The sequence below is a fragment of the Zingiber officinale genome, chromosome 2B, assembly GCF_018446385.1.
Source record: "Zingiber officinale cultivar Zhangliang chromosome 2B, Zo_v1.1, whole genome shotgun sequence".
Lineage (NCBI taxonomy): Eukaryota > Viridiplantae > Streptophyta > Magnoliopsida > Zingiberales > Zingiberaceae > Zingiber > Zingiber officinale.
This window is the reverse complement of record NC_055989.1, coordinates 126785320-126809541: the sequence shown is the minus strand read 5'-3', so window position 1 is coordinate 126809541 and position 24222 is coordinate 126785320. Positions and strand designations below refer to the sequence as shown.

Sequence of the window (24222 nt, the reverse complement as noted above, 5' to 3'; positions counted from 1 at the left end):
CACAACAAGAGCACCTCCAAGGATGAAGAAAAACCACCACCAATGCTCCAAGGGATGCAAGTTTTCTCTCCTTCTTCTCCAAGCTAGAATCCGGCCACACCTTGATCTCCAAGAGAGAAGAGAGTTTCGGCCACAAGGATGGAGAGAAGAGAAAGGGAAGAGCCGGCCACACCAAGGAAGAAAAGAGGGAGAAAATAATAGAGGTTGTTCACCATGAAGGCTCCCAAAACCCCCTCTTTTATAATCCTTAGCTTTGGAAAATAAGAAAATTTAATTACAATAAAATTTTCTTAACTTTCCTTGACATGAATTAATTAAGAAAAATAAAATAAAATTTCCTAATTAAACATGTCATGGTCGGCCACCTCATGGGAGCAAACAAGGCAATTTTCAATCAACAATTAAAATTCCTTATTTGTCCTCGGAAATTTTAAAAAATAAAATTTACAATTAAAATCCCTTCATGGTTGATAAAAAGAAATTTCTATCATTTTAATTTTTCAACATGTGAATAATTTATAAAGAAGAAAAATAAAATATCCTTCAATCTACAAATAAGGAAAGAGATCTAATCTCTTTCTTTAATCTTTTGTAGAAACTTATAAAAGAGATATTTTAATTTTTAATCTCTCCAATAAATTATATCTTCCACATAAGAAAATTTTAAAATTAAAATTCTTTTCTAATTTAATAGGGCGGGCCACCTAAGCTTGGGTTCAAGCTAGGGCCGGCCACCCATGGACCAAGGCTTGGCCGACCCTTGCTTGATCCACAAGCTAGCTTGGCCGGCCCCTATAACATGGGTATGAAGGTGGGTATAGGTGGGTATAGTACTCTATAAATAAGAGGCTACGATAGGGACCGAGAGGAGGAATTAGTTTTGGTCTCCCGATAAAATTAAGCATCCCGTGTTCGCCCCGAACACACAACTTAATTTTATCAATAATAATTCATTCCACTAGAGAACTATTATTGAACTACCGCACCAATCCCAAATTACATTTTTGGACTCCTTCTTATTATGAGTGTGTTAGTCTCCCTGTGTTTAAGATGTTGAATGTCCACTAATTAAGTGAGTTACTGACAACTCATTTAATTAATATCTTAGTCCAAGAATAGTATCACTCAACCTTATCGTCATGTCGGACTAAGTCCACCTGCAGGGTTTAACATGACAATCCTTATAAGCTCTTCTTGGGGACATTATCAACCTATATCACTAGGACACAGTTTCCTTCTATAATTAACAACACACACTATAAGTGATATCATTTCCCAACTTATCGGGCTTATTGATTTATCGAACTAAATCTCACCCATTGATAAATTAAAGAAATAAATATCAAATATATATGCTTGTTATTATATTAGGATTAAGAGCACACACTTTCATAATAACTGAGGTCTTTGTTCCTTTATAAAGTCAGTATAAAAGAAACGACCTCTGATGGTCCTACTCAATACACTCTAAGTGTACTAGTGTAATTATATAGTTAAGATAAACTAATACCTAATTACACTACGACCTTCCAATGGTTTGTTCCTTTCCATTTTGGTCGTGAGCTACTGTTTATAATTTATAAGGTACTGATAACATTATCTTCTGTATGTGACACCACATACTATGTTATCTACAATATAAATTAATTGAACAACTACAAACAAATGTAGATAATTTTGACCAAATGTGATTCTTTATTCAAAATAAATGTTTACAAAAGCTTAGGCTTTCAGTATACACTCTAACATATATATCCCAATCAACTAGTGATTGAGAAACAACAAGTGTGTGTTTCTATTTGCTCAACCTAGGGTGACCAGTCAACTGGTATATTCATCAGTCAACTGGTCCCAGTTGATTGGGAGAGAACAAAATATTTCTATTCTCTCAACCGATGTGGACCAATCAATTGATGTCTTCATCAATCGACTGATACTGACACAAATTGACTGGTATCGAGCCATTAGGGTGTAACGGTCTCAGTCGACTGGTAGTGGAAAAATAGCTTGGATGTTTTTCCCAAGCTCTATATAATGGAGCTTGGGATGACTTGCTTGGGCGATGAAATTAGAGGTGGTTAATGTTAGGATCGATGGACGCGGCTAGAGAGGGGGGGTGTGAATAGCCGACCTCAAATTCTTTCGTTTCTTCCTACGATTAGGGTTAGTGCAGCGGAAATAACAAATAGAAACGAAAAAGGAGAAGCAAACCTCAACACGAAGATGTAACGAGGTTCGGAGATGATACTCCTACTCCTCGGCGTGTCCGTAAGGTGGACGAAGCCTATCAATCCGTCGGTGGATGAGTCCCCAGAAAACCGGTTAATATAAACTCCTTATGGGTGGAGAAACCTCGCCACAAAAACTTACAACAGCAAGAAGGAGTACAAGTACAACAAGAAGCAAAATACAATACAACTGTAAAACCTTCGCTTACTTGCCTTCTCTTCGACTGGATGAAGCAGCAGCTTCAAGTGATGCCTACAACAGCAGGAACCCAGCCGAAAGGAAGCTCACGCGAAGCTTAGACGAGAGCTCAGCAAAGCTCGCAGAAGAACTTGCAGCAGCAAGAAGAAGAGGCAGGAACAAGAAGAAGCAGAAGCTTCGGAGAAGAAGAAGAATAAGAGTGAGAAAGTCCACTGTAGAAGCCCTCAGCCCTTTTATAGCCTGCATCCACCTGCGGGAAGAACAGAGGCCAAAGACAGGAGAAGAATCTAGCCGTTGTCTCTCAACGGCTAGGGCCAGACCGATCAGGCATCACCCTGATCGGTCTGGGGCTGATCTGATCGGTCGTGGGGACCGATCAGGCTCTATGCTGATCGGTCCCCAGACCGATCAGAATGCTTTCACAGAGAGTTCAGTAAGCTCACAGAGGCACACTGATCGCTTTCTGATCGGTCTCCAGACCGATCAGGAAACCACAGTATCAGTGGATCGGTCACCAGACCGATCCAGGTCTTGGTTTTTGCCCAAACCAAGTCCAAACCAATATCCGGTCAACCTTGACCTCTTGGTACATCATGCTTAGCATCCGGTCACTCCCTTGACCTGCTAAGACTCCCCACCAAGTGTCCGGTCAATCCCTTTGACCCACTTGGACTTTTCTCTTCGTGTCAAGTATCCGGTCACTCCCTTGACCTACTTGACCTTCTCAACACCAGATGTCCGATCACCCTTGATCCATCTGGATTTTCCCTTGCCCGGCTTCACTCACCAGGACTTTCACCTAGCTTCACTCACTAGGGTTTTCACCTGGCTTCACTCACCAGGATTTCCAATCTGGCTTCACTCACCAGGACTTTCCAACTGCCTGGCTTCACTCACCAGGACTTTCCCACTGCCTGGCTTCACTCACCAGGACTTTCACCTAGCTTCACTCACTAGGGTTTTCACAACTGCCTGGCTTCACTCACCAGGACTTTCCCACTGCCTGGCTTCACTCACCAGGACTTATCCGTCTGCCTGGCTTCACTCACCAGGACTTTCCACATCCGGTCCAGAGAACGAGCTACCGAGCCCTCTCTGACCTAGTCCGGAGAACGAGCTACCGAGCCCTCTCCGACTTCCATCCGGTCCAGAGAACGAGCTCCCGAGCCCTCTCTGACCACAGTCCGGAGAACGAGCTACCGAGCCCTCTCCGACTTCCCATGTGCCAAGCTTCCATACTTGGACTTCTCCGTGCCAAGTCTCCATACTTGGACTTTTCCCGTGCCAAGCTCCCTGCTTGGACTTTTCACCATGCCAAACTCCTTGCTTGGACTTTTCCCATGCCAAGCTTCCTGCTTGGACTTTTCCCGTGCCAAGCTCCCTGCTTGGACTTTTCCGAGTCAGGTCAACTCACCTCGGGTCAACCAGGTCAACATTGACCACGGGTTGCACCCACAATCTCCCAAACTTGTATCCTTGTAAAACATCAAGGTACAACTTTTCTGTTCACGTCAAACATTGTCAAACATAACTCGTCAAACATCAAAACACAACTCGAGTCAAGTCAACTCGAGTCTGGTCAACCAGGTCAACCTTGACCTAAGGTTGCACCAACAGTTAACCCCTAAGTCTCCAAGTTCTCATGATCCAAGTGCGCGTAATCAAATGTGTGGCGAGGTTTCTGTTAGATCGTAGAGCTCGCTAGAGGGGGGTGAATTGCGATTTAAAATTTCGGATTAAGTACGCAGCGGAAAAGGCACAAAACAATGCTAACACGAACCAGTTTTACTTGGTTCGGAGTCTTGGTCGACTCCTACTCCAAGGCCCGCACTCGTCAAGTGCTTTCGTTGGACAATCACTAATAGTTCGCAAAATCTGATTACAAATGTAAGTACAAGAACTTTAGAGAGAAAATACCGACAACAATAAAAAAAAACTTGAGCCGCAAGTTGTCGGAGAAGCTTCGCAGAGTCGCAGCGTCGCAGAAGCACAGTGTAGTAGAGCAGTCGTTGGAAGACGTTGTATTTTGCTCCAGGGTAAGACCTCCTTATATAGGATGCTCCGGGTGCCCGGATCCCTTCCGGGCGCCCAGACCGTGACGTAGGTCCCGCCAACCAGCGCGCTCCATGTTGCGATGCGATAAGTCTTTTCCTTCTGGGCGCCCGGACCAATTCCGGGCGTCCGGACCAACTCCGGGAGTCTAGATCCCTTCCGAGCGCCCGGACCACCATCTTCCAAAAAGTCCTTCTCCTGTAAGAAAATGTTAGTCCGAGACAAAATAAAAGTTATACTACCCTGCAAAACAAAAGTTAGCATAAATATAATAAAAGAGTAGTAATTAGATTACATCTCACCGAGACCTGAATCTAGTCACGATCTCAACTTAGATTCCCGAAATGGTTCTAAGTTGGATCGACGCCTACTGTTCCCTCGAACGCGTCCTCACCAAGTCACTCCCCTCCAGTGACTTACCTTAACTTACCTGCCAGACGCCCGGTCAGCCCGTCGACCCTTCTGAACTTTCTGCCAGCTATCAGGTCAGCCCGTCGACCTAGCTGGACTTCGTGCCAGCTTTCAGGTCAGCCCGTCGACCTAGCTAGGCTTCGTGCTAGCTATCAGGTCAACATATCGACCTAGCTGGGCTTCTCCTGCACACTTCATCAAAGTATCAGATCACTATGAAACTAACTTAACCTACTTTGTCATTTGTCAAAACCCGAGTTAGACTGTCAGTGCTAACCGTACCAACAGTTTCTCCACCAATGAGTTGTTCACTAGCTGGATTTTACCAGGGATTGATCCACCGAATGATCACAGAGATCATCCACCTTACGGACACGTTGTGGAGTAGGAGTATCATCTCCGAATCATATTAAATGAAACATGCCGGGTTTGTTTGTCTTCTTTCTTATTCTTGGCTTTTGTATTCGTATTAGTTTTGTAGTTCCGCTGTACAATAACAAATACGGAAGAAGCGAACAATGTAAGTGATTGACTATTCACCCCCCCCCCTCCCCCTTCTAGCCGGTGATCAAGGTCTCAATATTATTAACTAAAAATAAAATACTATATTGTAGATGTTAAAATGTGATAATGCTCACACCAAGCGCATTTATCACTGACCCCACAATAAGATTAGATATTGAGCAACCCTCTAAGTGGGAGGGTTATTTGTCATAGTCACGACTCAAACCTTTGCCCGTTGATATAAGTCTACTACTTAAGTACTAATTTAGTTATGCCTTGAGAGTGACATGCTCATATTGTAGTGACTATGTATTGTAGTTGTTATAATATAATATTATTAGTGTTGTTCATAATTGAAATGTTAACAATGCAGTAATTATGTTTTCGTAATTGCATGCTACAATAATATAATAAGGGCATTTTGAAAATAAAAAATAAAAATAAAACTAAGGGCGGATGGAACATTATTTTCATAATAAATGAAAAATAATGCATTTTAACTATTCCAATAAAAAGAATATCAATGACTATAAATCTCTTTAACACGGTTCATCATCTAAAAGTTTAAGAAAGGATACAAAAATTAAATATCTAGCTAACGCTTGAATTTGGAAATGAAAATTTAAAAGTAAATTGATTTAATCGAAAAATAAATTTAATCGCCAAAAGTGCAGAATTAAGATTGAGGTTCAAATTTGGAAACAAATTTGATATAGCGCTAGATTATCTTGAATTGATTTTGAAAACAAATTTGGAAACTGGTGGAATAAGATTTGTTCCGATAAATATGGAAAATTAACCGATTTAATCATATGATTGATTACCTAAATTGTTGGAAATCGACAGCGACTACTCGACCAAAAACTATTTATACGAGAGCAGAGAAGAAGATCCATCCTCTTCATTTGCTCTTCTTCTTCTTCACCGGAGTTTCTCCTCCTCCTTGTCCTTGATCGATCGATTGCTCAGACGACGATCGACCATGCCGAGGTACACGGACGGCGTAGAGTGGTTTGACTGCGTGGAGTGCGGCGGCCTCCACTTCGCCGTCACCGCCAGCGGCAAGATCGCGTTCGTCGAGCTGTTTGACGATCCCGTGGTGATCAACCCCGTCGACGACGACGTGGTGGAGTGCGGAGAGAAGATTGTTCTGCGGGCGACGGAGTTGGAGAGCGAGAGCACCATCGACGACGAGAGCACCGACACATGGCTGCGCTTCTTCGACGTCTACCTGGAGGACTCGCCGGCCACCTTCAGCGCTTTCGTCTCCGGCGGCCGGATCAACGGCATGACGCGCTTCAGCTGAAGCGTATTGTTAAGGCTTCGTCTCATTAATTGGCTTCGAGTGTGTAGTTATGTTATTAATTCTTGACGTAGTAAGTTTGAACAGCTTAATTGTCCTTGTTTTGTTCTTAGCTCTATGGATGTTCTTGAATGATTTTCTGGGTCAAGATTATTTTATGTCTGATTCAACTGAGATTATTTGATAGATCTTGAGATGTTTCCTAATTTTGAACGATTTATATGTTAAGAAAGAGGCATTCATCCAAATCTGAAAGTTATAAAAGGTAAAATAACATTTGTTTATTGCACAGCTTGTTTTAATTGAGTTACAAGGGAAACGTTACTTCAATTGGCATTGGCAATTTCCTGTTTAAGTAAGAGATTGTCCAAGTTAAACATAAACTTATTCAGACTTCATCTTGTAGTTTTTGGTTCATTGGTATACAAGTATGTATTATTTCTGTCTTCCTATGAACTGAACTGAAATAGCATACTGAATATCGACGTGCCTGAGTTTCTCCTTTTTTGGTAAAGATGGGTATGGTATTCCCTGCATACTGAATATCATATCATAAAGCAATCAACAATGGTCAACCTTTTAGTCAATGTTAAGAAATTTTAAATAGTCAGTGATCTTACTATCAAAAAAAAGTTAATTTTCCTTGCATTGAGAAATAGTTTTAGCTCGGATTTCAGGACAACTATATCTAAAATCATTGTTAAAAAAGGCGGAAAAATTATTGTTTGAATAAAAATTTAAAACGAGATAGTTTAAGTAAGGATCTGATCTACAGTTTATATTAGAATGTGTGGAGTTACTAAAAACGATTAAATAAAAAAAATACTAATATTTGTAATTAGATGTTGCAAAAATAGAATGAGATTGAACAAACATATTCATAGGTGGCTAATGGATTTTATTAGAAGAGTTGAATTGAAGCAGAAGATGTAGGGTACAGGGAGATAAACAAATGATACCGATCAATGTAATAAAAAGAAATTGGAAAATTCAGGCACATTATTTTTTCATCCAAAATAGGCAAGCTAGGTTCCAATGTCCAAGTTAGCATTAAAAAAAATGAAGAGGATAAGACATACTCATTACAAGCCCAAAGTTAGATGAAATCACATCAAATTTTTCTTACGAGCGCAAGGTTCTTATATGGTGGCATGAAAGAAAAAATAATGGCAACAAGAGTTATAACAATTAGCAAGAAACTGTGTAGAATTAAGTTTTTGTTGAATTTGTCATCTACATTCACTCTATTGTTTAGTTATCTAATAGCTTTTGTTTCTAAACTAAGAACCATGAAAATACATCCGGTCCAACATCCAGATGAATTATAGTGAGGTGAGGCTAACTTAGAGAAGGGCAGCAATTTTTTTTTTAAATCGTTTGGCCTTAAACTCATCCAAAATTTAAGGTCGGACGAGCTATAACAAATGATACTCTTTTAGTTTAATGAGGTAAAACTCAAAACCGTTCGGGTTTAAATCCTCTCGGGCCCTAATGAGGTGAAGATTAATTAAAGGCAACAATTTTTAGAAATCATTCGGCCTTATTCCCGCCCGAGATTAACTCCGCTCGGAGTTAAAATTATTCCAGCATGAATCCGACCGTATGCTTGATCATTGTATCTTTGGATAAGTCATAAAAACTCGACCGAATTTAGGACCGATCGAGCTTCCTTAAGGGCTTGCATAAAAATCAAAGTCCACCTCGGTAAAATCTATCGACGTTTCGGGCGAAGTACCTATCACATCAATTACACACGTGCACCTCCTATTGGTAACACATATGCAATCACATTATAACCGGTGTACTCTCTTTCACATACACGTCGTTTCATCTTATTATCCTATGGTCCAAAATTTGACTCACCTTTTTATTATTACGATCCAATGACTCTGCTTAAAAAGGCTCAAAAAATAACACTTAACGGAATTCATAAGAAATTTTTAAGGGCCTTAGCACATTTACTTTTCCTTCTTCTTCGTTACTTCCACACTCTTTGTGCTCTTCATCTTTTTTCTCAAAATGACTGAAGATAGTGCGTGGTGCACACAATGTTCTTAAAACCTTCAAGATGTGGATGTCGACGACCTCCGTTTTAACTACAAAATTTCCATTTATGTAGTCATAACCCATGACCAAGATTGTCCCCACCTTCCTCCTTCAAAAGCTTCACTGTTTTTCACTACAAAAAAATCAGGATTATCGACAGAAATATTCGTCGGTATTCCGTCGAAATATAACCCTATCGACAGATTACCGACGGATATATTGGTGTGAAGAGTACCGATTTGTCGGAAACGGGATTTCCAACAAAATATGTTATTCCGTCGGTAATATTCTACCGATGGCTTAGTTTTTCATCGGTAATGATGTTGGGACAGTGTTAGCCAACCATGGCCGCCATTAAATAGATTATCGACGGAAATGGGGTTTTTGTCGGTATTTACCGATGAAAAATCTCTATACCGACTTGGTAATGTATCGAAATACCGACGAATAAAATTTCAGTCGATTATTTTTTGATAATTACCGACAGAATAGATTTTCCGTCGGTATTCTGTTGATAGACAAAAAAAAAATTGACAGCTACCATCTGCTTTCATGCTCTGCCCTATTTACAATTTCCAAATATCCGAAACTATCATAGACGATGACATTATAATCCATCACATACAATTCACACATACAAAAATGTAATCCATACACACATTATATAACAATCACATACAAATAGTCACACTTATAAAATTCACACATAAAAATAAAATCTATACATTCTAACAATTCATTCATTCTTCTTCATACAAACATATAAGGACAAATAAACTAACATTATATTTATAGTATTAGAAACAATCAAAATCATCTAAAATAAACTAAATTAAATAATTCTATAGAATACAAATACAAATATCCATATATAAATCCAAATTTACAAAATATACAAAAATGAGCATATGATAATATGAAGAGCCAATATGTAAATAGAATCAAACGTGACTCCTAAAACATATAGTAATAAAATATTTAGAAATGAGCATATTATAATATCAAAATAGAATAAATATATTACTACAGTGTATATATGATAAATAAAAAACTAAAGTATAGTTGAATAAACCTCAGAAAAAGCTAATCATCACTGTCTTATGGATCTTGAGTCTCCTGTGACTCAAAAACATGTATGCCTGAGTGAAATTAGCCACGATCACTCGCATCTGGGCGAACAGAGCTTCATTACTCTTGTCATGTTCGACTCTCTTCTTCTCTTCATCAGCTCTCCAATGATCTATGTCAGCCATCCTCTGACACAGTTCTTGATTTTCACGTCTTAAAGATTGCATCTCACTAGAAGAAGAGGATCTAGTATGGTGGCCCACCGGATTCCTCGAAAAATCAAATGCAACTTTGGCCTGAGAGCCAAGGCCGTAGAGGGTAGAATTTTTTATTCTTCCACCCACAACATCATAATAAATCTCATTTAGAGCGTCGGTAGATAGAGACTGTGACTCCCCCCCCCCCCCCCCGATTATTATGGCTGAGATGCCTCATTCACCCTATCTGTCATTTGTTGTTGTATGAAAAAAAATATAATATCCAATTAGATCAGTATTACTAAATACTAATCAAGATAGAAATGAACAAATGTAATGAAGTTAATAAATAAAGACCTCTGAAATCGAGAATCAATAAATGATCCATCATTCTTCTTATGGGTCTTTAGAAAGACCTCTATACACATGGGTTGTCGGGCAAGCTCACGTTCCTACATACAAAATAATTTTGAATAAAGTTATACAACTTTGGTAATAAATACAAAATTTGTTACAAAGTATAACTCTAAATTATACTCACCAGATCCATGGCATGCTCAACAATGGGTCTGGAACCTAACGTATGTCAAGCTGTTCCGGTGCTCGGGCCACCTGGCTCTGTATTTCTATTTACTTTTGCCTTTTTAGCATTTGTTTGTTGCCTTTCTGCAGCCCAGGTGGTTATCCATGCACTCCATATAGCCTCAAAAACATACCAGGCTTAGTGTCCTTCTTTCTCATATAGTACATATGATCTCTGTAAAGTTTAGCACAATAAGTATTCCATGTAGCTTTAAATTGCTCTTCTTGTTGGTCCTCTCATGTATATCTTTTCTGCAATTATAGGTTAAACATTTAGTTTAAATGATAACTATATTATAAAATATCAAATATATTAAATTTACTTACCACAAATTCATTATAATAAAACAGCTTCATCTACTGGTTTACATGCCTCAATGTAGTACCAGACGCGCAAACTAGTTCCTTAAATTTTCCAGTGATATATGTGGCAACTCAGTGGCCATTTGGAGTGAACCTGCATGAAATAATATTAAAGTATGAGAAATATATTATATATGAACTTGAATTATTAATAAAAAAAATACTTACGGGTTCCTAACAACTCTAAGGGCGCGTTTGGTTCGGGGTTATCTTTGATAACCTTGGTTATCTATCCAAGGTTATCAACAAAACCTTTGTTTGGTTTAAGTAATCAACAATTCCAAAGTTATAATGCATGCCTGACACGTCAGCAATTTGGGCATCCAACCCGGAATCAGAAAACCTCAGGAAAGCGAGGTTTTTCTTGATTCCGGGGTTAATAATTTTTTTAAGACAAAATTAACCTCCAATTTTTATCGATTGTGACAAAAATAACCCTACAAGTTTATCAAATAACAATTTGCCACCGACGCTAGAAAACCCAAACTAAAACCCATCCGTGTTCGCGTGTTCCCTGCCTCACAGAAATCCTAGCGCGACGGCGATCCTCCTTGCGGCAAACATGAGCAACAAACAGTTGTAGCACATGAGCGACGGCTCGACCGAACTCTCCTTCATCCACCTCCAAACCCACAGCAACTCTTCTACCATTCCAACGGAGCCGAGTCTCCGCACTAACGAAGTGGTGGCAGAAGTCGACGCCGGAAGCCCGCGGTCTCTGATCTCGGCAACGAGCTCCTTGATTCGACTGGTTTCTTTGGTATCGGAGGAAGAGGACGATATGTCGATCAAGGAGACATAGGAGTCGAGTTCGTGTCTGGGGTACTTCTTCTGCGTGGCGGCCCAGCGGAAGAAGGCGAGGGCGAGGTCGGGGCAGCAGCAGAGGTCAGGGGTGCGAATGATGTGGGATACGAACGCGGGAGTGAGACGGATGATGTACTTACGGCAGAAGGTTTTGAGATCGGAGGAGAGGTAGGCTGGGGAGGAGGCGACCACGAGGGGAGCAACGCGAGAGAGCCACGGGGATGGGTGGCTGGGGTCGGCGGGGTGGCAGGCGACGCCGGAGACGTCGAGAAAGGGATCGATCCACTCCGACGGAGGGGTCGGGGAGGGGGCGGTGGCGAGGAGGCGACGAAGGATGTGATGGGAAGGGAAGAAGGGTAATAATAAAAACGATATTTTATTAAATCAAGGAAGCCTAGCCTGATATGGTAAAATATTAAATCAAGGGTAATAATAAAAACGAGATTTTATTTGGTAAAATATTAAATCAAGGGTAATAATAAAAACGTTTCATTCCAGGGTATGTGGTAAAATCACTATTAATAATATAATATTATCATTATTAAATCAAGGGTAATATGGTAAAATATTACATTAGGTTATGTACTAAAACCTTCAAACAAACAAGATTTTACTAGATTACCTAAATTGAACCAAATAACCAATGGTTATGTTTCATTCCCTATAACCTTGGTTATGTGATTACTTGGTAATCACATAACTAAGGTAATATACCATAACTTGAACCAAACGCACCCTAAGGACCTTGTAGCCAAGGGGTGCTGCAGGCTGCTGCTCTGTCATAATGATATCTATAAAATAACATTGCGATACATCATAATAAGATTTAAAAACATGATAATATAAATATAAAACAATATGAAAGCATAATTTACTTGATGAATAATAATGTTAATATTTAATCATCATTAACATCTTACTAATCAACATTAACAGTTTTTTATGTCCTGGTCACTTGATGAGCTTAGTTCAACTTTATCCTCATTGTTGGATATCTCTCCATCATCTATCTCTTCATAAGTGACATTAACATCTACAAGTAATTGAGAAGTAGATTGGAGTTGTAAATCAAATAAATGTCTCTCCACTTCATCATTCTGAAATGCATCATGGTTTTGAGGAGTGACTGTGTTTGACATCTCTATGGTCAAGCGAGACTTGATTAGAGAAATAGACAACCATTCACTATATCTTCTTCTCTTCGTAGGATATTCAAGATAGAAAACTTGACTCACTTGTATCTTGAAATAAAAGGCTCAAACTTGTTAAATCTTTTCTTTTCATTAACATCAACTAAATTATAATTTAGATGTATTCTAATACATATTCTTGGGTCAGATCATACCATAAACATTTGAACAACACACACCTCTTTATTAGTAATGTAGGATATTCAATATCTATGATTTCTTCAATTCTACCATAGTAATCAAACTCAGTGTTATTATTGTCAATAGATCCTTTGACACAAACACCAGAATTATAAGTTAATCTCCGTGAATCTAGTTGTGCCACATGGAATTTAAGGTTAACATAGTAACCAGAATACACCTTTATTTTACAGAGGGATCCTGATGCAACATTCATTATCCTATCATCTTAGACATTTAATATTCTACGATCTTTCACCTATAAAAATAATTAACATATAAATTAGGACACTTCTACATGGTTAAATCGTCGCTTCACTGTCCGGCTCATCCTATTCAAAGTTAAACCTTATTTTTTAAACTAATTCTACAATTAATACTATTTTACTAGATCTTTAAAAAAAATCAAAGAGATATATTGATATATGGATAATTTACCACATTGATTGATGAGACATTTGGTATGTTTAAAATAAAGAATTTATATCCTGGATTTTTTTAATATTTTAAATTTTAAAAATGTTAAATTCAAACTTTTTTTAGGTAATTTATATAGCAGTGATAATTCGTCAAGTCCCCAAAGTTTTATAGTGTAAATTTACACGAATATAATTATTTGTATTAAAAAAATTAAAATTATAGAGAAATTTAAATGTTTTACTAATGCAAAATTGACGTTAACGTTCATATTGATTTGGGTATTGAACAAAAACTAGTACACTCGATTAATAGTATTGATATTATTTTTAAATAACTAAAATTTAGAATTGTAAATTGATCAAAATTTAAATTATTAGATTTAGTTAAAGGATATGTCAGATTAACTTTCTAAACAAATATAAAATTTAACAGTCAGAAGTGCAGAATTAAGATCGAGGTTCAAATTTGGAAACAAATTTGATATAGCGCTAGATTATCTTGAATTGATTTTGAAAACAAATTTGGAAACTGGTGGAATAAGATTTGTTCCGATAAATATGGAAAATTAACCGATTTAATCATGATTGATTACCTAAATTGTTGGAAATCGACAGCGACTACTCGACCAAAAACTATTTATACGAGAGCAGAGAAGAAGATCCATCCTCTTCATTTGCTCTTCTTCTTCTTCACCGGAGTTTCTCCTCCTCCTTGTCCTTGATCGATCGATTGCTAAGACGACGACCATGCCGAGGTACACGGACGGCGTAGAGTGGTTTGACTGCGTGGAGTGCGACGGCCTCCACTTCGCCGTCACCGCCGGCGGCAAGATCGCGTTCGTCGAGCTGTTTGACGATCCCGTGGTGATCAACCCCGTCCACGACGTCGACGACGTGGTGGAGCGCGGAGAGAAGACTGTTCTGCGGGCGATGGAGTTGGAGAGCGAGAGGACCATCGACGACGAGAGCACCGACACATGGCTGCACTTCTTCGACGTCTACCTGGAGGACTCGCCGGCCACCTTCAGCGCTTTCGTCTCCGGCCGCCGGATCAGCAGCATGACGCGCTTCAGCTGAAGCGTATTCTTAAGGCTTCGTCTCATTAATTGGCTTCGAGTGTGTAGTTATTTGATTAATTTTTGAAGTAGTAAATTTGAACAGATTAATTGTCCTTGTTTTGTTCTTAGCTTTATGGATGTTCTTGAACAAAGACTTTTTTGAAAGACATTGATTTTCTTGATCAAGATTATTTTAAATCTGATTCAACTGAGCTTATTTGATAGATCCTGAGAAGTTTCTTAATTTTGAACCATTTATATGTTAAGAAAGATCGTATTCGTCCAAATCTGAAAGTTATAAAAGGTAAAATAACATTTGTTTATTGCACAGTTTGTTTTAATTGAGTTATAAGGGAAACGTTATTTCGATATGAATACGATTTTTTTTTTTTTTTTTTTTTGTAGCTTATGATTTTCTGGTTTTATTTATTTTTTACTAAATTTTAATAGTTCTTAATTAACAAGCAGATCATGATCACAATTATCATGTTCGTTCTATTTTTTTTAATTTCGTTTTGTTATTATTGTCATATGCATTTAGTAGATACTGTTGATCTTGTTATAGGAAGCCAAGAAGGAAAAGTAAGAACGAACAAATAATTATAAAGAATTTATAATAAAAGATTATAAAATAACAACAAAAAGAAAAAAAAAAATAAGACTTTTAAAATTATTAACATCTTTGCATAACTGATTAGCACAATTTATGGAAATAACTATTCAACAGAAAATCGATCATGTCATTTATGGAAACAACGTTGCTCATTGGCTCAACAGGCCGTAGAATTAATCAAGACATGAACAAAGCTTGAAAATTACTCAATATCGACTCTCGCTAAAATTGCTACATGGGTATACCCTCTAAGCTAAGGTTTATAAGGGTCGTGCCTCTACGTAGAGGAAAAAGCAACAATTACTGAGAGCTCATCTGCTTACGGATACTGCACATGAAACATGTCGAACAGGGTCCAATGAGCTGTACTTCACATCCAAGGCGAGTGGTGCCTGATCTCCGAACCGTGAATTAGAAAACTGAGATTGCTAATAAGTCTGTCTCAACTGTCATTCTTTATCTTGTGAGAATTGACAGTCATAAATTCAACCGTCAGATTTGCACACTGATAGCTTAACGGCATGTTGAGAGGATGGAGTCAAACAATCACACAGCTCATCGAGCATGTGGCCTAGGAGTCATGCACATCTCCATCTTTGGTGCTTGGGCCTTCGTCGAAACTTGTCCCGGTGGCAAGTTTGTTAAGGTCTAGATACCTTAGTCTTTGGAGGCCATACTCCTCTCTGTCATTATCCATCTTTTCTACTGCTTGTTGCTGCTCATTGTGTCCATCCTCGATATGGTCCACAGTCATCTCTCTATCTGCCAATTCTTTGCTGCCTTCTTCAGCAGAATCTTGACTTGCCGTTGAAAGTTCTAGATCGCCTGATGCATCAGAATGTTCATCTGTTGCATTTGAATTGTCTGGTCTGGCTGAATCTGTATCTGTATCAGCTGGTCTGGCTGAATCAGTATCTGTATCAGATTGCTCATACTGTCGGTAATTTATATGCGATCGCATTGATCTCTTGCTCCGTCTTAGGCCTGTCTGGAGTTTATCAACCGATCTCAACTTTGTTTCTCGTCTAGTTCGACTTGGAAACTTCTTAATATGCCACTTCTCTTCCATATCTTCACTCGTACTGAGAGAATATTCCTCTTCTTCCTCATCTTCCTCATCTTCAGCATTTTCCTCCTCCCAACGATATTCCTCATCCCCCTCTGAACCACTCAATGCCTTTCTCTTTTTTCTACTTCTCAAATATTCATCGTCGTATACTGCTTCCCCTACTATGTCATCATCACTGCCGTAATCTGCATCAATATCTGAGACGGTATTCACAAAATCTTTCTCTGAATATCTCTGAGGTCTTTTTCTTTGCCTATTGCAAAGTTACAGAAGTGCAAAGTTAGATGGTCTTATCAAATAAGAACAATTTAAAAGAACCACCACAGTCATGGTACCTGCGGTCGAGATTCTCATCCTGATGGTCAACATCAGTTTCTTCTTTGTCATTTGAATGTGGGGACTGTGCATCATCAATGTCGGTTGGATCTATTTGAGAAGGTCCATTCCAATTACCATTTGCATATAACTCAGGACTCGCAGCAACAACTTTTCTAACATTTTCAGGTGAGCATTGTCTTTTCCTGCAACAAAGAATGTTATAGAGAATTCTACACATTTGTTAATTTATGAACAATAGTGCTGATTTATATGTAAAAGAAAAAGACGGTCTACATACTTGGTGATTTTAATAGCTTCACTGATAGAGCGGTCATAGTCATCTGAAAATTAGTTCAACTGAAAATTATTATCACTTTGATTTCAGTTACAAAACAGAAAAATAAAAGCAAAGGATTAGTGGTACCCCTTAAAGCAACAAGGATTTAGTAAAACTATCATCAGGAAAAAAAAATTTAGTCTAGTCTATACCATATCACAAGCATAAGCAAGAACTATGCCCCGAATATGAGAACTAATCCACTGATGAAATCACATGGAATAGGATAATGTTCGAATATAGATTGAAGCAAACCAAGGTTGCCTACATGAGTGGTTGACTTGATAAATCAGAACATGAGTTATAATCAATCAATAATGGTTGTCACAATATGACTTGATAAATCGGTACATGAGTTATAATCAATCAATAATGGTTGTCACAATATGATTTCCGATATGATTTCCCATAACTTTTAGTAGTTTCAAGTTTCAACCAAGGTTTCTAATAGCATTTCTAGGCAGTTTGCCAGACCAGTATGGTACAGATAATCCAAGCAAATAGGACTTCGAGAAACAAAGAAACTTGAGGTGGGAGATGATAGACCATTTAGTACTGCTCATCATTGTGAACTGGTCCAGTCATATACAAGGAAAAAAATGAATGTGAAGGAAAAACATTTCTGGATATGGACGGAACCCCAAGATCGTATCATCAACTTCAAAAGACTTTACTGACTTGGAAGTTGACCCTTCTGTGTGGAGAAATATTTTTGACCAATAATAATAGGATAAAATGATGATGATAATGTAACAATAAAGCAGCATAACTAGGACATTTCAATAAGAAATGAATATTACATGTCAAAACATTGATAAGAATCATACTATTAGAGTTTGAATGGTCCTACCAAATGTATATGTGACAGGTTTTCTATCACGAAGGGAGCGACCTAATGAAATTCCATCTGCAGTCACAAAGCTATCAAGGAGGATCGCTTCCCTGTGTTGCTTTTTGAACAATCTTTCCTTTTTCTGTGGAGGATGGCCAAAAAACTAAAAAAATTGGGAATGTGCAAGAGTAATGAACAGAAAATTCATGAAAATTTACAATCCAATAAATCCACAAAGGGGTTGTTTGTTGCTTGTAAATAGCATTTTGCATAGTCAATCAATTTGCAAGTTTTCATTTTTTAAAAAATGTAACCAGAAAATTTATTTAAAAGTAGCCCATAAAGGCTGAAAATATAACTAGAACTTGAAATGGCCACAGTTTGCATTTGCAGTCTGTATGTAACAACAAAAAATATATCAAATAAAAAAAAAATACTATTATCTAATGTCCATTTTTTATTTCAAGAGTTTGCTAAAAAAATTATAATAAGAAGACATTGATTTAATATTCCAACAACATATATGAAATTTCAAATATGCTAATTAGCAAGTTTTATGGATATGATATCAACATGTGATGTAAGATTTCTTTAAAATATTTCCTACTCCATTTCAAAAATAATTACACTGTCATAATAATTAAAACTCATGTTGCATCAAATTAAAAACTTATTGATTATCAAATATCTTTTTTTTTTTAAGTAAAACATAATTCTATCAAGTACCTAGTGTTATTTGATTTACTTGAATTTGTAAATACTACTATTGGAAACCAGTCCAATTGCATGTGCAAGGAACCAAACAGCAAGTTAAAAATATCTTTTGCAGTAATATTTGCCCAGTGTTAATCACAGGCAATACCAAATATAAGTAACTAGACATCCTAGAATAGCAATTGGTAAGTGAAAAGGATCAATACTTTATGAATTTTCTCAATCCCTGGCAGACAATCAATTTTTAGTTTCTTTCCAAGAGAGGCTTCCGTTCTGTTTTTACTTGAAAACAGCTTCTCCTGCAACAAGCATTTAAAATCAATAAAGAAAAAAAATCTAAAACTAAAAAAGAGGAATGGAATAGTGAACAATGAGATTAGACAGATGAAAAGGTAAGTTTAAATTTACAGGGAAAAAACAACTTTAAATGTCAAATATTGAGAGGACCATCAAAAAAATCATATATGTTCAAAAATACAAAGAACAAATAATAACTATCCTTATGACGGAACCAAAACCAGATAAGACTCAGTGGAAATATAAATTGTTCAAGCTAAAATTTTTGTCTGCAAAGTTAATTGTGTTTCAGGGAGTGCGCTTTTAGTAATCACTAAGTTGTAACAACACTAGTGATTGCGAAGATAACGAAAGATGAATTTACCCTCCTTGGATATAATAAAATGGACATTTTAAAGAAATTTGGAGTTTCTATAGTTCCATTACCTTTAATTGGTTTTATGCTTTATTCTAGATGTGCTGGTACAAGCATAATGCAGCCTAAACCTAGAGAAAACAGATGACATTGTGACGTGGCAACAAAAAAAAAAGGAGAAACTCACAGAAACTCCTTGAAATTCATCCAAGTTAGTTGCAACAGTTTCCCACTGCAAAGATGTAGAGGGAGTCGCTGATGATCTTTTTGCCCTGGTGTTTTTTGTCTCAACTCGTCTAATTTCACGGTATAATCTATGACCAACAATAGGATCATCTTCATACCTGAGAAATGAAGAAATTACCACAATGACAATCATGATATATAATACGTAGTTGTAAGAAGCATTGTGAAATACAGTGCCAAGGTACTCAAATTCTAAATATAATCACCATACCAATAGGAAATCCCATGTGAAACACTACCAATCCTTTCTTTGCGAAAAGTTGAAAGTTGGATGCCATTTTTCAAAGAATTATCAATAAAAGTTCGAATGTCTTCTTGCTGCAAAGTAGAAAAATGATGTTAAAGATCCAATGTAAGGTAGCTCCCAAAAATAATCATTTGAAGCTCTGATCAATCGAAAAATAAGGCTCTTAGTTAAATTATGTAGTTAGAATATTTGATTAGCCAAAACCCTGAAATAACATTAACTAGATTATAGTAGATGCAGACAACGAAATCCATTGTTGTTGAAGTGTGATCGATTCGGTAGGAATGCACAATCCTGCAGTCCAGATAATTCAGAACACAGTAGCGTCATGTTCTGTTGGATTTATGGATCATGATCCCACCCAAGCCCATAGGAATGGTTGGACGGGCATTCTAGTCTGTTTCAGCCCAAGTTCAGATCTAGTAAGGTTTGGAGTGTGTGGTGAAAATGGCAGATGTCACAAATTTAAAGCATAAAACTAGGTCCCCACATATATTCTTCCTTCACTGTAGAGACTAACACTAGGTCCCTACATAACTTCTTCCTTCATGGCAAGCGTGGTGTCAAGAAAGATTGATGGTAAATGGTGGGGGCAAAAATTGAATTTTGAAGCTCATATGTCTTGTCTGTTGACGCCTTGTGAAATCTTTGTAATGATTATTGAATCAGCACAAACTATGGGTTCATACTGTTCTTAAGCAAAATTAGCATGCAATACAATGTTGTATAAAACATACAGTAAAATCTTAGCATACTCGACTAGTTCACCTCCAAAAAGTTTTAAAAAAATTTAGCTTAAGCCTGAGATATATAAGATACTGCAAAAACAAGCAATTATTTCAATACTGTGGCTATCCTTTAGATTTACAGTAAACTATAAATTGCGTATACAAACAGAAAAGAGGGATTCAAAATTTGAGAGTATGGTCTTGTTACTTGGAAAGAAAATACAATGAAGATAATTTAGAAATTACCAATCGTATTAGTCATGTCAGTCGTGTCTAGAATGCCCACAAGAAATTATTGGGAAAACCCCACCATAAGTTGAAACAAAGTTATATTATTTCTAAAGGGATTCAAAAAAAGAAATGGCACTAAAGAAGCAGTCTTTAAAGAACATAAGTTATCTGCAATGATCACTTAAATATGGAACTAAGCCACTTATTGAAATAAAGGCATCAGTCGTATTATACCATTTCAAGGTTCGCTAATAAGAAATAACACCAATCAAAAAGTGAAAAAGTAGGATAATAGACAAAGATCAAACTTTAAAATTTAGTAAGAGAATATAGTCATTCAATCAAGAGGCACCTCAACACGTATGTCACAAAGTGCCTTCAAAATCACCACTCTTGTCATAGGCTGAAGCATTTTATATTTCTCAATCTCTGTCCTGAGAATTATAGAATTTAAGTAATTATTAGCTGGGAGTAATTCAGCAAGCATTATAGATTTTTTGTATAGTTTATAAGCTCACCCGTGAGATGCAACAATTGGGACCTCACCATCGGCAACCTGCACCAGTAAATCTCGACTAAATTATTCCATTATACTAACTCTTTACATAAATATTTAGGGGAATTTAAAATATGACAGTACCCAGTGCCACCAATCTCTTAACTTTCGGCAGAGCACAGTAATCCAAGTTGCACGCCCTAGAGCCATGCGAGTTACTGGAGGAATCACCTGTTGACACAAACAGGAAGATATAAACACCAGATAAATTTTTAACTAATCAATTTTCTAAAAATCCAATTTTTTCAGATATTAGTCACTGTTAAGAAGAAATTATCTCCAATTAACATGATAAAGTCATGAGAATGACATTGATTCAAGCTAGGACAGAACCCAAAAATACAGGAAGAAAGTGTGATTATAGGAAATCATGACAAACAAGCTTCGCTGAGAGCATGCAAAAGAGAAACCAAGGTTGACTCTAAAGCAATTACAGTTTGCCCAAACAATTAATAGGCATGGAAAACAAAACGATACACTTTCCAGTTTCTAAAAAAAAATATATAAAGTGGATAATAGCTACTGCTAACTGAAGCATAATTGATCGGACACCACTTGTACTGCTCTTCCACTAATCCAATCTACTCTCCTTTTCCCCACCTCCTCTCCCTCCCTCTACCTTTCCTTCTTCCCACCCTTCCCCTCTAGCTTTCCTCCACCAAAGTAGACAACCTCAAGATGAGGGGAAAATTCCATGTAGTTAATCTATCAGAAACTTCATAGTAGCAAGGTTCAATGCTATAGCATGTGCCAATGTTAGTGAAACTCAGCTTAGCTAAAGGGGGAAAATAAACAAATAAGTGGCTAAGTGCAGACATGATGAGCATGGCTAACATCTAAGCACCTAGTTAAACTCACTTCTAATTACTATTATTATACATTTGTTTCAAGAGTAAGTAAGATAATAAAATTATTTAAGCATTGATTTCAACTTTGGTATCTGTAATACAAAATCCAATAGCGAATCAAGATGACAAATGTAAGAGCAACCCATGTAATCTAACATAAGTATACATCAGAGAGGTGGACTAAAACTTTCTTCTACAGAAAGTGAAAACCAATTCTGGTTTACATGACTTGGACCTCCTGAAAACCAAAAGAATCAAGAAGATGAAACTATATACAATGTCACTTAAGAAATAACCACGATATTGCACTTTCATTAATGTTGCATAGAAACACTGCACTACTAACACTATCCACTAAGCAAAAGGTCCTAGAGCTGTCCATTTCATTGGCTAAGACTAAAAACTGCCAGTTAGGTTACAAAAAGGAACAAATAGTACTGGCAAATTCAGTGAGCAAAAATTGTATATCACATGAATGAGCTACGGCTCATGAAAATAAAAATGTGATATCATAAACCAAGGAGGGACTCAGATCTCCTACAAGCTTTCTAATTTACTTCAGAAAGAAAGAGTTGACTGTTGACCATGAATGAATGTATTATCTACCAAAATTGACCATGAATAAATGTATTATCTACCATTGTGGGCAAATGATAGACATAGAAACAAGATGTTAGAGGTAGTAATATAAATAATGACTGAAGTTGCAAAAGCTGTAATAAATCACGTCAGCTAAACAATGAGCTGCCAAAAGATTTGTTAGATCAATAGGGGATGCAATAGAAAGAAACACCTATAAGGTTTCACAAAGAGGCACACGATCACAATCTAGTCGAGAAAAAGAATGAGTTTGCAGACAAGGAGAGACAAATATACTTTCTATTGTCAAAAAAATCTAGGCAGTTCTTCAAAAGAGACGACGGAATGTAGTTTGAATGAACAGACAATAACAAAATTACAGTTTTTACGCCGCAATCAAAAAGAGCTAACCTTTAGGAGAGGCATGTGCACGTCATCCAGAGTGCTGTTGGGCGTCAAAAGCGCCGTCTCGAGCTCCTCCGCTGAGAACTCCGCAACAATGTTCAGCAGAGGTCTGAAAACCTAGGAAACACAAACAGGACAAAAAAAATGTCATGCTCAGAGAGCAATCAAAGAAAGATCGATCAAAGAAGAAGGACCAAAAACTTGAGAAGATGGTCCTCACATGAAGGAAGTTGAGGATGGAGGCAAGCTCCCACATGGACCGGAGCTCCCAGCGGGGAAGTTGCGGTGGTGACGGAGGCTCGACCAGCTGCGTGATCACCCTCCCGGCCTTCTGCTGCTCCTCCTTCTCCCGGCGCGTGAGGCGGCGCTCAGGCGGCGGTGGGAGGCTAGAGGCGGCTGCGGAGGGTGGACGGGAGGTACAGGCACGAGGCAAGCGAGTTTTCCGGGGATAGAGTTCATTGGTGGAGTGACGCGGGCGAGAGTCGTCCGCGGGGGGAGGGGATCCGTCCGCAGCGGGGGACGGCGTGGCGGGTGGATCGTCGGGCATGGCAGGGATGGAGCGAGAACGGAAGGGGAGATCGAGCTGCAGCGTGGCGGGTGCGATGCCGGGGCAGAGGCCAAGGGAGGGTGACGAGGAAGTAGGGAGGAGGCGACGGCATGGGGAAGAAGAAGCGGAGGCCATGAGAGAAAAGAAAAGAATTGGGGAAGGAGGGTAGGAAAGGGCATTATGGGTATTTAACTCCGCTTCTTTAATTTACGGAGAATGATTTTAAAAATATGCATGAAATAATTCGATATTAAGAGGAAAAAATGAAGTTCCATTAACCTAGTTAAAAACGATGCAATTAATTAAGCATCTTCGAGTCAATTTCTAACTTATGGCGCATTATGAAATTAAGTTTTTTCTATTAGGAAGTTAATCCTGAAATACTAAGCTGCCAGCCAATAGCATTTTTAATCTTTTTTCATTTTTAATTAAAAGGATTTTTCATCATCGGTCTTGATCATGTCCGAAAGCAAAAAGATGAAAAGTTAAGAATGTGACGTCTTCATTAATTGTAGATCACGCTTCACTCTATAAAACAAATAACGTCAGTACCGAGTCAGGAAAGGAGTCCTAGCGTTGGCCCCTGGACGTTTAAGTCTGTCACCGGAATTATAAAAAAAGTGGATCAACAGTAGAACTAGCGCAAATAGTAATAACGCGTACCTCTACCGATGATAGATCCCTTTATATAGAGCT

General features: G+C 37.9%; 1 protein-coding gene across 1 annotated transcript; it reads right to left on the bottom strand.

Annotated features, from left to right (window-relative positions):
• Nucleotides 1-15298: 15298 nt before the first annotated feature.
• Nucleotides 15299-23683, bottom strand: LOC122047066 (DDT domain-containing protein DDR4-like). Its single transcript, XM_042608099.1, has 12 exons — nucleotides 23200-23683; nucleotides 22986-23096; nucleotides 21232-21318; nucleotides 21110-21147; nucleotides 20944-21025; nucleotides 19597-19703; nucleotides 19327-19483; nucleotides 18694-18786; nucleotides 17792-17915; nucleotides 16903-16945; nucleotides 16622-16807; nucleotides 15299-16539 (listed from the first exon to the last, which is right to left on the bottom strand). The coding sequence occupies exons 1-12, from the start codon at nucleotides 23659-23661 to the stop codon at nucleotides 15789-15791; spliced, it is 2241 nt and encodes a 746-aa protein (XP_042464033.1). The 5' UTR covers nucleotides 23662-23683; the 3' UTR covers nucleotides 15299-15788.
• Nucleotides 23684-24222: the final 539 nt, after the last annotated feature.